Below are 11,817 nucleotides of genomic sequence, written 5' to 3' on the forward strand. Positions count from 1 at the left end.
TGGTGCAAAAAGAAGTGAAATTATCTTCTTCTTCTTCTTTTTATCATTAAATTGTTATAAGAAATATGAGATTGTTAAAAAAAAATTATATTTTTATTATTGTTCTTAGAAATACACTTTTGCTTTAATAAAGAATGAGAGTAAAAGACTATTGCATACTTTTGGTAGTCTCACTTTTGCAATTAAGAGAGAGAGAGGGAGAGAGAGAGTTCTATAAATTGTTGCATATCTGGTTATATGTTTTTTGTTGAATATGGAGTTGGAAGTTTTAATTGGACGCCTTATTTCATCCATGTATGGTGTCAGGTTCAATCCTTTAAAATATACTTAACTGAAGAGAAAGCAAGTTTGGATAATGCTTGGCAACCATCAATTTCTTAAAAAACTAATTCTCTGCCTATTTTTTTAGTTGGGAGTTCTTGCAACTGAAATTCTGGATTTATTCATATGCTCACTTGTCAGTTCTTAGAATTTCCATGCTGCAACTACCAGTCAATTTTTCTTTGTCTTTTGCTGTTCACATGCAGCTAACTGATATGTAGTCTCGTTGACCTTAGTATAAATTATACGCTAGAGAATATAACAATTGATTTTGTATGGAAAACCAATCTATTAATCATATTTGATTCATTTGAAGGGTAGGTTGGATTAGTAGCTCTGGGGGTTGGTCATGCTAGTCAATTTTCAGGCTTTGAAATTATTTGTCCCATCGTTCTGTGATCTCAACACTATTAAAACAGAGAAAATTAGCGTGTATATACCAAAGAAAAGTTTACTCAATTAGTGTGCGTATACCAAAGAAAAGGTTTGTCAAGATGAAGCAATTAGAGGAAACTAAAATTGGTGGTGCAAAGACAAAACAGGTGGTTCCACCACCTCCTCCACCTCTGCCACCACTTCCAAGGTTCTGGGTTAAGAAGAGTTTTACAGAAAGTGTGACAAATCAAGAGATTGCCAAATTCTGGAGGCAGAAGCGCATTGAGGAAGAAGATCACCTTCTTGCTGCCATCAAAGCCGCAGCTCGAATTAAGGCCCGAAATCTTTCAGTAAGATCTTGTGACATGCATTTTAGATATCTGATACAGCACTCATTGGCTGCTCATATCTATCAATTTAACTCATTTTTATAAAAGAAGTATCAATTGTGAAGCTAAAGTAACAGAATCTAACGTGTGAGAATGTTTTTTTTTGGCTACCTCTTTTGGCAGAGCTTTTTACTAACTTTTTAGCTTAACTTTTTCTAGGTTCAACTGTATTTTTTTTCCAACTAATTTTTTTTTTTTTAAGTTTAATATACTCTCCCAATCGAGCACTGGTTCGAACCTGGACTCTATTCCGTATGAGAGCTAGAAGTACCACTGGGTCAAGATGTTGTTGATATGTAGTCGGGCTTATATTCTCACATGGCACAGAAATGATGAGAGAGATGGAAGGTCTAATGTCACTATCAATCACCCATGAAAAATTTAAATTCGGTTCATATGAAGAGAAGTTTAAATTGATGAAAATCCTGTTTTTTTTCCATTTCCCGCCAGTCATCGTTAGCAGGTTAAACCGGATCTCTCAAAGTGTAAAAAATTATTTGGGACACCTTTTAAGAGTAGGCTTTATGTTATTCTTATCATCTCATTTATGCAAATTCATTGATAAAACAAGTTGTCAACAACAACATAATAGTATTCATCGGCAAACAACAACACTGACAAACTGCTTTCTTTATATTATTTTGCATTGTATATTTAGGGAGGATGCGGAGGAGAGAGCAGAATTGAGTTTCTTACATTCAAAATTCCAAGTGCTCAACTATTTGTTTGGCTTTTAGAAGCAATGGTGTCACGCCCAAATGATGTGTTTGCCATCAGGCTTTCTTCCCTGGGCCTGGGTTAACTAGTGACACTGATAACACACAAACATAGAACATTTTAATTTATTACAGTTGCTAACTTGTTGAAGGTGTATGGTGTATAGGAGGAAGACTACAAGTGCTTTGAGGATTCCTTGAAGGATGAGGATGAAGATACCATGGAGAACAACACAGCAGTCACTGCCAATGACAGCAAGAACGATGAAATTCGTGTGGGAATAAAGGACTGGTTAGTTCATTTTCTAAATTCTGAATGATTAGTGCGTGTATATATATATATATATATATATCACAATGAGAAAAATTAAATGCAAATTACAAACCATTCTGAAGTTCTTTTAAGAAGAACTGAGCTTCCAAAGAATAAAGATAAGAAATTCTAATGGACTAATTAGCAATGCAAAAATGCTAATCCCCTAACTATCAGTCTCTAGTGATTTGATTTGGTGAACGGCTTTAAAAATCATTATCATCACATAAATCTTCAACTTACTTGATAACTAATATATGTTCTATTATCAATCTTAATTGATATTTGCAGGTGGACAAAAAGCAAGTATGCCTACTTAAACCAGCCAGCCATAAAGTCCATGGATCCTTCCAAAAGAACTTCCACTTATATTCCCAATTGTTTGCATTATAAGCCCACTCCTTTATATCCTACATCCCTTGGTGTGTTTTAGACCATTGGAGCTGCTTCAATTGATTGTATTCATTTGAAAATGTGAAAAAGATTGTTTGTGTTGCATGATTTGCTAAGTTGTGTTCTTTTCAGTAAGGGTGTGTTTGTGTAGCAGCTGCATTTGCGTTTGTGTAGGTTGCATTTTTTTTGGCTAGTCCATGGCACTATTCATGGATCAGCCAAGTGATAGAACGCATGAAGAGTAATTTGCAGCAATAAAAAAAATTTTGCTACAATATTTTCAGCAATAAGTTTTCAGTTTTCAGCAAAATTTATTGCATATCTTGTAAGCTTCAATGAATTGCGATGTTGCTATAAGGGCAAAAAAAATTGTTCTTTTGCTTGTATGAAGTGTAAAGCTGCAATACATTTTCCTTTTATTGTCTACCAATCGTAGACCTATGCGATGAGTGGGAATAAATAAGTATTTTGTAATTGTAATACAATGAATAATTTGTTCTCTAAAATTTATTGAAGATAATTTGTTTTTCTTAAAAATTAAACAATTTCTATTCTGTCTAATTAGATCTACTTTGGTCCAATTTAGTCAATTCAGTCAATTTCAGTCCCCTTAGGTCCATTTTGGAATAATTTGGCCTTAAATTGATCATTTTTGGGTAAACTACTTAGTTTTGAGTTAAAAAATACAAACAAAATAAACATTAAAATTAGAAATATGAGCCCTAAAAATGAAATAAAAATGATAAATATTCAAAAGTTCAATCGGTCCATTCTGTCCTCTTCGGTCCATTCTATTCTATTCGGTCCACTTTGGTCTATTTAGTCTCCTTTAGTCCTATTCGGTCTATTCGATCCACATTGATTCTATTCAGTCCACTTCAGTCCTATTCGGTCCACATTGATTCTATTCAGTCCATCATGTCCACTTTGGTCCACTTTAGTCCTATTCCGGCCATTCAGTCCATGCTATCCACTTTGGTTCTATTTGATCTACATTGGTCTTATTCAGTCCATTCTGTCCACTTTAGTCCTATTTAGTCCACTTCGGTCCTATCTGGTCCATTACATCCACTTTTGTCTTAATTTGTCTATTCGCTCTTATTCAGTCCACTTTGGTCCTAATTGGTCTACTTCAGTCCACCTTGTTCCCATTCTGTCCTATTCTGTCTATTCAGTCCACTTCATACCATTTGATCCAATTCAGTCCATTTGTATCCACTTCAGTCCTATTTGGTTCACTTTTGATCCATTTTTGTTCACTTACATATAGGGAAAATACATATTTTGGTTAAAATCACCTATTCTAAATTTAAATTTATTAACAAATATATAGATCTCAAACTCGTAATATCTAAAATATTTAAGCATAGTATTTATTATTATTACACTTTTGTTGAACCACGTAAACGTAGTATTTTAGTCCACTTCGGTCGGCTAAATTTAAGTGAAAATCTTCCTAAACATTAATACTATGAATAAACAAATCTAATTTTTAGGTCAATTACTCATTTGTTTTAAAGTCATTACTTTGAAATGAATTGCATGAGGTTAATTATACTTTCAAGCAAAAAGATATATAATTTTTATATAAATAAATTATTCAAATTATTCCTTCTCTTAAAAGAGATTATTATGATATTCAAAACTTATGACAAACTTTATACTGAATATATATAATTTTTTCTCTAAATTATATTGTACATAATTTGTTCTCCCTAAAAATTAAATAATTTAAAAAATCAATTTCTATCACTCTATTTTTACAAAATATAATTTTATCATTTTTTATTTTTTTTATTTATGTTATTCTTTTTTGAAATGGTTTATATTCTTCTAACTATTGTTATTATACATTACATTTTCCTAGTTTTTTTTTTTTTTTTTACAATTAAAATTTTTAAGTTTCAAAGAATTTTATCATTTTTTATTTTTTTTATTTATGTTATTCTTTTTTGAAATGGTTTATATTCTTCTAACTATTGTTATTATACATTACATTTTCCTAGTTTTTTTTTTTTTTGTACAATTAAAATTTTTAAGTTTCAAAGTTATAATTTAAACTCTTATTCTTTTAATGAGATTATTATGATAATCAAAATTTATCATATAATTACAATTGATATTACTAAAATAATTTATAGTGCTCTCAATCTAAACTTGTATTTTCCCATTCTTAAGTTGGTACACCAAATTGGACCGAAGTGATCTAAAATAGAGCAAATGGACCAAATAGACCGAAGTGGACTAAATAGACCTAAGTGGACCGAATTAGACTGAAGTGGACCAAATCAGGTTGAATGAACCAAAATAGACCATAATGAACTGAATTGGATGGAATGGACGAAAGTGAACTGAAAAGGACCGAATTGACTGAAGTAAACCGAATAGGATTGAATTGACCGAAGTAGACCAAATGGAGCTAATTGAATTGAAGTGGATTGGATTAGACCAAACCAAACCAAATAGATGAAGTGAACCAAAATAAATCGAAATGGACTGAATGTCGATTTGTAATTAGCATAGCCAAAATTATGTTTTGATATAAACTCAAATTCTTACTTCCCAAATAATCAAGTATTAACTCAAACAAAAATCAAAATAAAACTGACCGAATAGGATTGAATTGACCGAAGTAGACCAAATGGAGCTAATTGAATTGAAGTGGATTGGATTAGACCAAACCAAACCAAATAGATGAAGTGAACCAAAATAAATCGAAATGGACTGAATGTCGATTTGTAATTAGCATAGCCAAAATTATGTTTTGATATAAACTCAAATTCTTACTTCCCAAATAATCAAGTATTAACTCAAACAAAAATCAAACTAAAACTGAGAGAGAGAGAGAGAGAGAGAGAGAGAGAGTACTTGTAATGGGGAACTAAACAAATATAATACCAACAAGTATGAACCCAAAATAGAGTTTTAAAAATCACAATGATTAATTAATATAAAGTAGAGTTGCAAGAAAGGATAAAAAATCAAGTGAGAGAGAATAACTACTTTTTTGGGAGAGAATGTGAGAGAGAATATAAGAAATCTATAGAAAATAATATGAGAAGAAAAAAAGTTTAGTGGTGAAATCTATATATTGCATTATATAATCATATCACATATTATTTAATAAAAGTTGGGCTTAATAGTTGTGGTTGGGCCTAGTGACTATTTTCTCTTTATAACAAATGACTAACTTCTCATTAATTAGGATAGTTCACTTAAGGTCAAAGTCTATTAGTTAGGTGTTATATGCTTATGGTAAGTTAAGTAGCACAATATATATTTGTATTTCTATAATTTAATCTATGGCACTATTAAAGTTTCCATAATATTTTTAAAATCTACTTTTCTAATATATTGATTTTTTAATCAATCCGTACCACAAGCATACAACTAGTTAATTATTTGGATGAACTCAAAAACCTAATTGCTAATTGCCATATAAAGAGTTCTAAAAAAAATTACTGTACAATGGATTCACCTTTATTTCCTAAAACATAAGATTAAAGCTTATAATGTCCGTTCTATGATAATTGCTCTTTATTCTCAAAACAATACACCAACAAATTTATTTTTTTGCGTAGTTGATATTCAATCTCTGACATCTTAATAAAGATTTTGTTAATTGAGTTAATTAGAATTTACAACCCATCAGGCCATATGAGAATTAATTATATTTAAGATTTTTATGAGGTATATTGGAGATTAAAATTATTGTGAATCATTTAGACAACAAAACTTCATCTAAGGACTGGATTACAACTAAAAGGCCAAAAAATTAAAGGCTCCAATATGTTACACTCTCTCAGTTAAGAGCACGTTGTATTTGTTATTTGTCCATTATTAGGAACCACGGTTTAGAATTGGCTGGATTGCAGCTTTGAAATCTTTATAAAATCTTTGCTCAGAGAATCTGCCTGCTCGGCTCCTTGCAGCTGAAGCCATCTCGAGCCTCTCAGATTCAGACATCCTTATAATTTTCAGGATGGCATCTGCATATTCTTCCACACTGCAGGCAAGAAATCCTGTTTGCTGTCCATCTTCTTCTAAGACAATGTCCATCTTTGGGCCAGCAGAATTATGAGCTGAAGAGAGAAGGAAAAGTATAAGCAACATATACAGTAGTGGAAAGGTATCTTGTTTTAAATGGGAGACCATAAAAGATGCCAACCAATTGGAATTGCGCCTGCAGCCATAAACTCAACAACACTTATGCCGAAATGTTCATCTGTCATTGAGTGGATTCCCGCAACAGCACCACCCAAAAGTCTCACCAAGTCCCTGCAGATTGTGAGGAATATACCAAAGATAAGACAGCCAAAAAAAAACTACAAAATAGGAGATAACCAAGATTGGGTTTCTGAAAAACTCTATATTTAAAATAAAATAAAAACTCAAATACAAAAAAGATTATAAAGAAATCCACAACTTCAAAGATACGCTGGCTAATGGAAAATTTAATGGTAGTTATGAATTATATATTTTGTTTACATGGCTTTACTAATTCCCTTATGTCAATCACCACAGATCATATTTTATAATGGAAGCGTAGAGTTGGCTCCCTCCAAACGCCCCAAGATTATTTGAAACATCAGTGGAAAAGGACAGTAACTAATTTCTGAATTAAATGCTGATCCACATAAAGTTGATTTACTGCTGAGTATACCCAAGATAATTTTCCAAAATATGCACCATCATAAAGTCCTAGAACCAGCAACATGGTCAATGTCAAAAATTTTGCCACTCCACATAATTTGGTTTTGCCCAGAAGATCAAGACACACATGGTGGCTGTTAACTTCGAACATTTGACTTTCCAACACTAAGAGTCTAAGAAGCACAAGAAACCGCCCTTTATTTGTTTAAGCAAGTACGTGATGTGTAGTAATAACCTGATTAGCTGCTGAATGAGGGAAAACACAGCTTATCTTCAAATCCCCTGCATGTTTACCACATGTCTTGTACTATATGAATCTGACATCAGTATGTGATACATGTAACAACCCTAGGTGGGAGAAGTCCATCAAATTGGCAAAATTCATTTTGGACTGAGTATAATCAATTTCTTTATATAAAATGTATACTCATGGGTCGGAGAAGTTAATGCGCATATTCATCCATTAATTCCACATAACATAATATGGATGTATAAAGGATCCAGAATATATTTGACAGGCACAAACCTGTACATCAGATTCTTATAGAATTCCACATCTCCATCCACCTTTAGTTCAATAGCTTTATTTTTCAAATTTCGCAGTCTTTCCTCATCTGAATTGTTTCGACAACTACCCACAAATTGAAGTTTAGGTCTAGGCAAGTCTGCGTCTAACTTTTTAAGAGCAAGTGAAAAGGCTTCAAGTTGGAGAGTGTGTGCCTGAGATCAAAGAATCAAGTTATGAAGCACTTGCCATAATTTCAAAAGGCCCTAAAAATGAGCCATCACATTTATGATAACTTGTGCTCATAAGGATAATACAAATATGCCCCACCTTCTCTGGACGAAATTGAGCTACGGATATAATTATTGGAGTTTTAGAAGGTCTTTCCAAAGGAAGAACCTGTTTGGACAACAACTTGTTAGAACCCATAGGTGTTTGCATAGGAATTTTAACAAAAGAGAGGATTATTATTAATTTCAAGTATTATTGTCAGAATAGAGAAAAATATGCTACCAACATAAACCTATAAACATTGCATTTGAATTTTTTTTTTTTTTTTTTTTAAAAGGAAAGAAAAAAGAGAGCAAAATGTGGCTAATCCTACTAAACTAGCACCAGTTGATATTTTCTTGTTGCAAAGAAAACATAAATGATAACTTGTTTAATAAAAAATTAACAACAATAAATGATGACTTATATTCAGGAACACAAATTGAATGCTAAGATCAATAACAATGTTGTATAAAGAAAAATGGAAGGAGAATTTTGGACTGACAGGGGGAAAAAAAGGCACACTTACATGAAGGCCTTCAACTCCACAATACATACAAAATCCTTAGATTAAAGAAACAGGAAATTACAAACCTGAAGTCCTGAAGTATCACAAGGAGGATACACTCGCTTAGTTCGGTGAGGAATTCTCCAAAGCTTTTCAATATGAGACTGAGTCCATGAAGAGTTGACCATAGCAAGGTGTGCACAAGAGCCTACAAATCCATACATCCAGCTAATAATTGTGTAATAGAGGATTTTGCACCGGGATAGCCAAATACTGCCAAACATAAGAAAATTTTACACTATAACATAAGAAGAGAACAGGTACTATGAAGTTTTCTAGATCTATTACAAATGCACGCAGGAGCTTTATGTAATGTAGAAGATCTCAACTCAAGCCATCAGTGACAGCTCAGAAAAGAAATGTCAGATACAGGACCTCATAAGACTATTAGGTTGCTCACATACCTAAGTTAAATATTCATAATCTGTATGGGCATGTGACCGTATACTTGCCAGTATATGGTAAGAGGAAGAAGGGAAAAGCTGCCCGTGGAATTTTTCTTCTTTTTTTTTTTTTTTGGGTGGTGGGTGCATTTGGTTTTGCAAGGGAAGTACCCAAAACAAATGTTTGATTTGCTCGTGATGAAAATGCTTTAAAATCACTACCAAGTTCATGACTTAGATAAATCCACACTCATCAAATTATCAATCAACCTTAATTCCAGAATCATATGGATATTATCTAACACACTGCAGGGACATGAGGAGCAATAACTTCCCTTCCATGCTCCCCCCTCCTTTTGTTTACGCTAACAGCTTTAAGTTCAATCTAAACTTATTAAAATTATAATTATATTCTAATTTTAATTATTACAAAAGGAAATGAAAAACAGAAAGTTTTGATATATGAACAAACCCTTCAGGATAACCATCACAAAGCATGGATACAAAATGTGTAGTCTAAAGATTTAAGAAACAGACCTTTGCGCAATCAAGGCATCATTGTTATACATTGAGTTTCGTTCACGAACACGAGATATCATGTCTAAACTGATAGTAGGGTAATGGGTATAACAGATAACTTTGCATCCAAACATCCGTGCAAGTGGATATGTAAAAGCATATCCACTAGTGTCAAAATAATATAATGGAGTAAACTTGCACAAAGCTTCCCATGAGAGATAGACTGAACCGAGACTTTGACCAATCATAGTGAAGTGAGGGTAAGTGGTTTCTTCAACCCACTTCCTTTTATATAGATGCACCACCTGAACATATAAGATATCAAAAACTAAGATAATATAACAGTGGTAACAATGCAACAAAAAATTCAAATTTCAAAACTCAAAGATTGACTAATATTCACAACAACGTGTATTGTAACAGCGACTAACATCAAATGAACAAAGAATCAAACACCCAACATAATCGGTAAGATAAATCACTGCTACTCAAGTACACAATCCCAGCACATTCCCTACAACATTAGTGATATAATCAACAAAATTGGAGATATAGTGCTACGCAAGGCAATTGAATGTTCCAAAGGTTCGGGGCAGATTATTGCAGAATAACATCTCACCAATAAGCTTTGGCTCAAATGGCATTTCCGTCAAGGCCTAGACACAGACGTGCCAGGGCACACTTGATTTTTTACCCATGTTTTTAAAGATTTTGATAGTTATTGTATCGCCATCGTAGGTAGGTGTCTTAATTATTCAAGAATTTTTGTCTCTTGACAGTGTTCATATCCATGCTTCTTAGCTCATGAGTTCAAAACACACTGGAATGCCAGACACATTTTTTTTTGGATAAGTGCCAGACATATATGTAACTTACCAATACACACAAACAAAAAAATAAGATTGCCTCTCAAAAAATAAACATATAACTCTCACCTAGGATGCACGGACACGGTGACACGAGCAATTTTTGAAAAATTATAACATAAAACGACGAGTAAGACACTAGTATGACACGGATACGGCATCCTAAATGAAGTGCGTGTGTTTTCTTGGCTCTCACTCCTACAAAACTATAGGGGTCATGAAATTTGTTTAATTCCGAAACTTTTCATGAATTAGTCTAAAACTAAGAGTGTACACATTATCGAACTCGCAATTAAATAAAATCCCAAATCCAATCAGCTAATCTCAGTAAATTCCAGATCAGAGAGAGAGAGAGAGAGAGAGAGAGAGAGGGGGAGGGGGGGACCTTAGGAGGGTGAATTAGGTTGACTCCGAATCGATCGAGAGCGCGAGCCGCCAAGCTGTGAGGCGAGGCGTCATGGTCGCCGGTGTAGACGACGCAGTCAATGTGAAGGTCCGCAGTCTCTTCTTGGATGGCTTTGACGGCGCACCAAAGCACTCGCTCTCCGCCGCCGCCATCGTTGGTGTAAGGGTGGAAGAACCCCACGGCTCTCTTTCTGTTCCGTCTGCCAGTGATTATGCGGAGAGATAGTTTGATAATCAAGGCTAAGATAGCAGTGATCACACCCCATATCACATATGCGATAGCCATTTACTCTGTTTTTTGGAGCTCAATACTTGCTTACTATTGAAAAAGAATAGCAGTGCTAAATTTAATATTAAAAAAAAAAAAAAAAAATCGGTCTTCGGTCCCTGGACCAGACCGGACCGAACAGTAATTAATTAAATTATATATAATTTTTAATATTTTTTATTTTTTTTAAAAAAACTTAAAAATAAAAACCCTCAAAACTCTGCTTTCTCCCCTCCTTTAGGATTTATACTCTTGTCAAAAATCAAAATCTATGGGAAAAACTCTAAAATCTTTTTTGAAGAGAGGCATATTTCGATATTTTGTTCTCTTGTTTACTTTTATTTTTGTTAGGATTTTCATCGCTTTTGAATATATATACATATATATAATCTCATCAATTTCTATGTAAAAAATGGGAATATCATCAATATTAACCTTGAACAATATTTATCAACTAAACAAGACAATAATAGTACATTATTATCTACCGATACAAATTGTGGGACCCAAAGAATCTGGCAACCCTGGCCCATTTTGTACCAAGCCCAAGGCCCAGCCTGAGGAGGAAGAGACGCTCAATGACGAAGTGGGAAAGCCCAAATTGCACAGAGACGTTGCCGAGGACAATCCTGTCCTCAACCGATCAAGACCATGGGAGGAGGAAGTAGCGGGCCATCAAAAGTAGCCTCTCGGAGCATCCTAGGAGAAAGAGTAAGTACAAAGTGTCAGCCATAGAAACATGGTGGAAGAACAATTCCAGGATGAACTGTCATCTCCACATTAAATGCCCACAACTAACGTTCTGGCTGCATTAATGAGGAAATGACCTCTGAATAGTGCAGTCTTGGTTGCTGCAACCCAGAGAAAGAATGG

The 11,817-nt window shown here is 33.7% G+C and overlaps 2 protein-coding genes across 2 annotated transcripts; one reads left to right on the forward strand and one right to left on the reverse strand.

Annotated features, from left to right (window-relative positions):
• Positions 1-713: 713 nt before the first annotated feature.
• On the forward strand, positions 714-2,797 carry LOC112022809 (uncharacterized). Its single transcript, XM_024055433.2, has 3 exons — positions 714-1,046; positions 1,969-2,093; positions 2,406-2,797. The coding sequence occupies exons 1-3, from the start codon at positions 816-818 to the stop codon at positions 2,545-2,547; spliced, it is 498 nt and encodes a 165-aa protein (XP_023911201.1). The 5' UTR covers positions 714-815; the 3' UTR covers positions 2,548-2,797.
• Positions 2,798-6,175: 3,378 nt separating this feature from the next.
• Positions 6,176-10,995, reverse strand: LOC112022804 (GDP-Man:Man(3)GlcNAc(2)-PP-Dol alpha-1,2-mannosyltransferase). Its single transcript, XM_024055430.2, has 7 exons — positions 10,657-10,995; positions 9,424-9,710; positions 8,530-8,716; positions 7,996-8,064; positions 7,687-7,880; positions 6,676-6,785; positions 6,176-6,589 (listed from the first exon to the last, which is right to left on the reverse strand). Exons 1-7 carry the CDS (start codon positions 10,960-10,962, stop codon positions 6,348-6,350), a joined length of 1,395 nt encoding a protein of 464 aa, XP_023911198.1. The 5' UTR covers positions 10,963-10,995; the 3' UTR covers positions 6,176-6,347.
• Positions 10,996-11,817: the final 822 nt, after the last annotated feature.

This window comes from Quercus suber, unplaced genomic scaffold (assembly GCF_002906115.3).
Source record: "Quercus suber isolate HL8 unplaced genomic scaffold, Cork oak 2.0 scaffold_265, whole genome shotgun sequence".
In the NCBI taxonomy this organism is placed as follows: domain Eukaryota; kingdom Viridiplantae; phylum Streptophyta; class Magnoliopsida; order Fagales; family Fagaceae; genus Quercus; species Quercus suber.

What these genes read in the sequence shown, in the direction of transcription:
- LOC112022809 (XM_024055433.2), top strand. Translation starts at nt 816, where the DNA reads ATGAAGCAATTAGAGGAAACTAAAATTGGTGGTGCAAAGACAAAACAG. An exon ending in TTAAGGCCCGAAATCTTTCA is followed by an intron (nt 1,047 to 1,968) that starts GTAAGATCTTGT and finishes TATGGTGTATAG; the next exon opens with GAGGAAGACTACAAGTGCTT. An exon ending in CGTGTGGGAATAAAGGACTG is followed by an intron (nt 2,094 to 2,405) that starts GTTAGTTCATTT and finishes TGATATTTGCAG; the next exon opens with GTGGACAAAAAGCAAGTATG.
- LOC112022804 (XM_024055430.2), bottom strand. Translation starts at nt 10,962, where the DNA reads ATGGCTATCGCATATGTGATATGGGGTGTGATCACTGCTATCTTAGCC. An exon ending in GATGCCTTGATTGCGCAAAG is followed by an intron (nt 8,717 to 9,423) that starts GTCTGTTTCTTA and finishes TATGTTTGGCAG; the next exon opens with TATTTGGCTATCCCGGTGCA. An exon ending in TGCAGGCGCAATTCCAATTG is followed by an intron (nt 6,590 to 6,675) that starts GTTGGCATCTTT and finishes TTCTCTCTTCAG; the next exon opens with CTCATAATTCTGCTGGCCCA.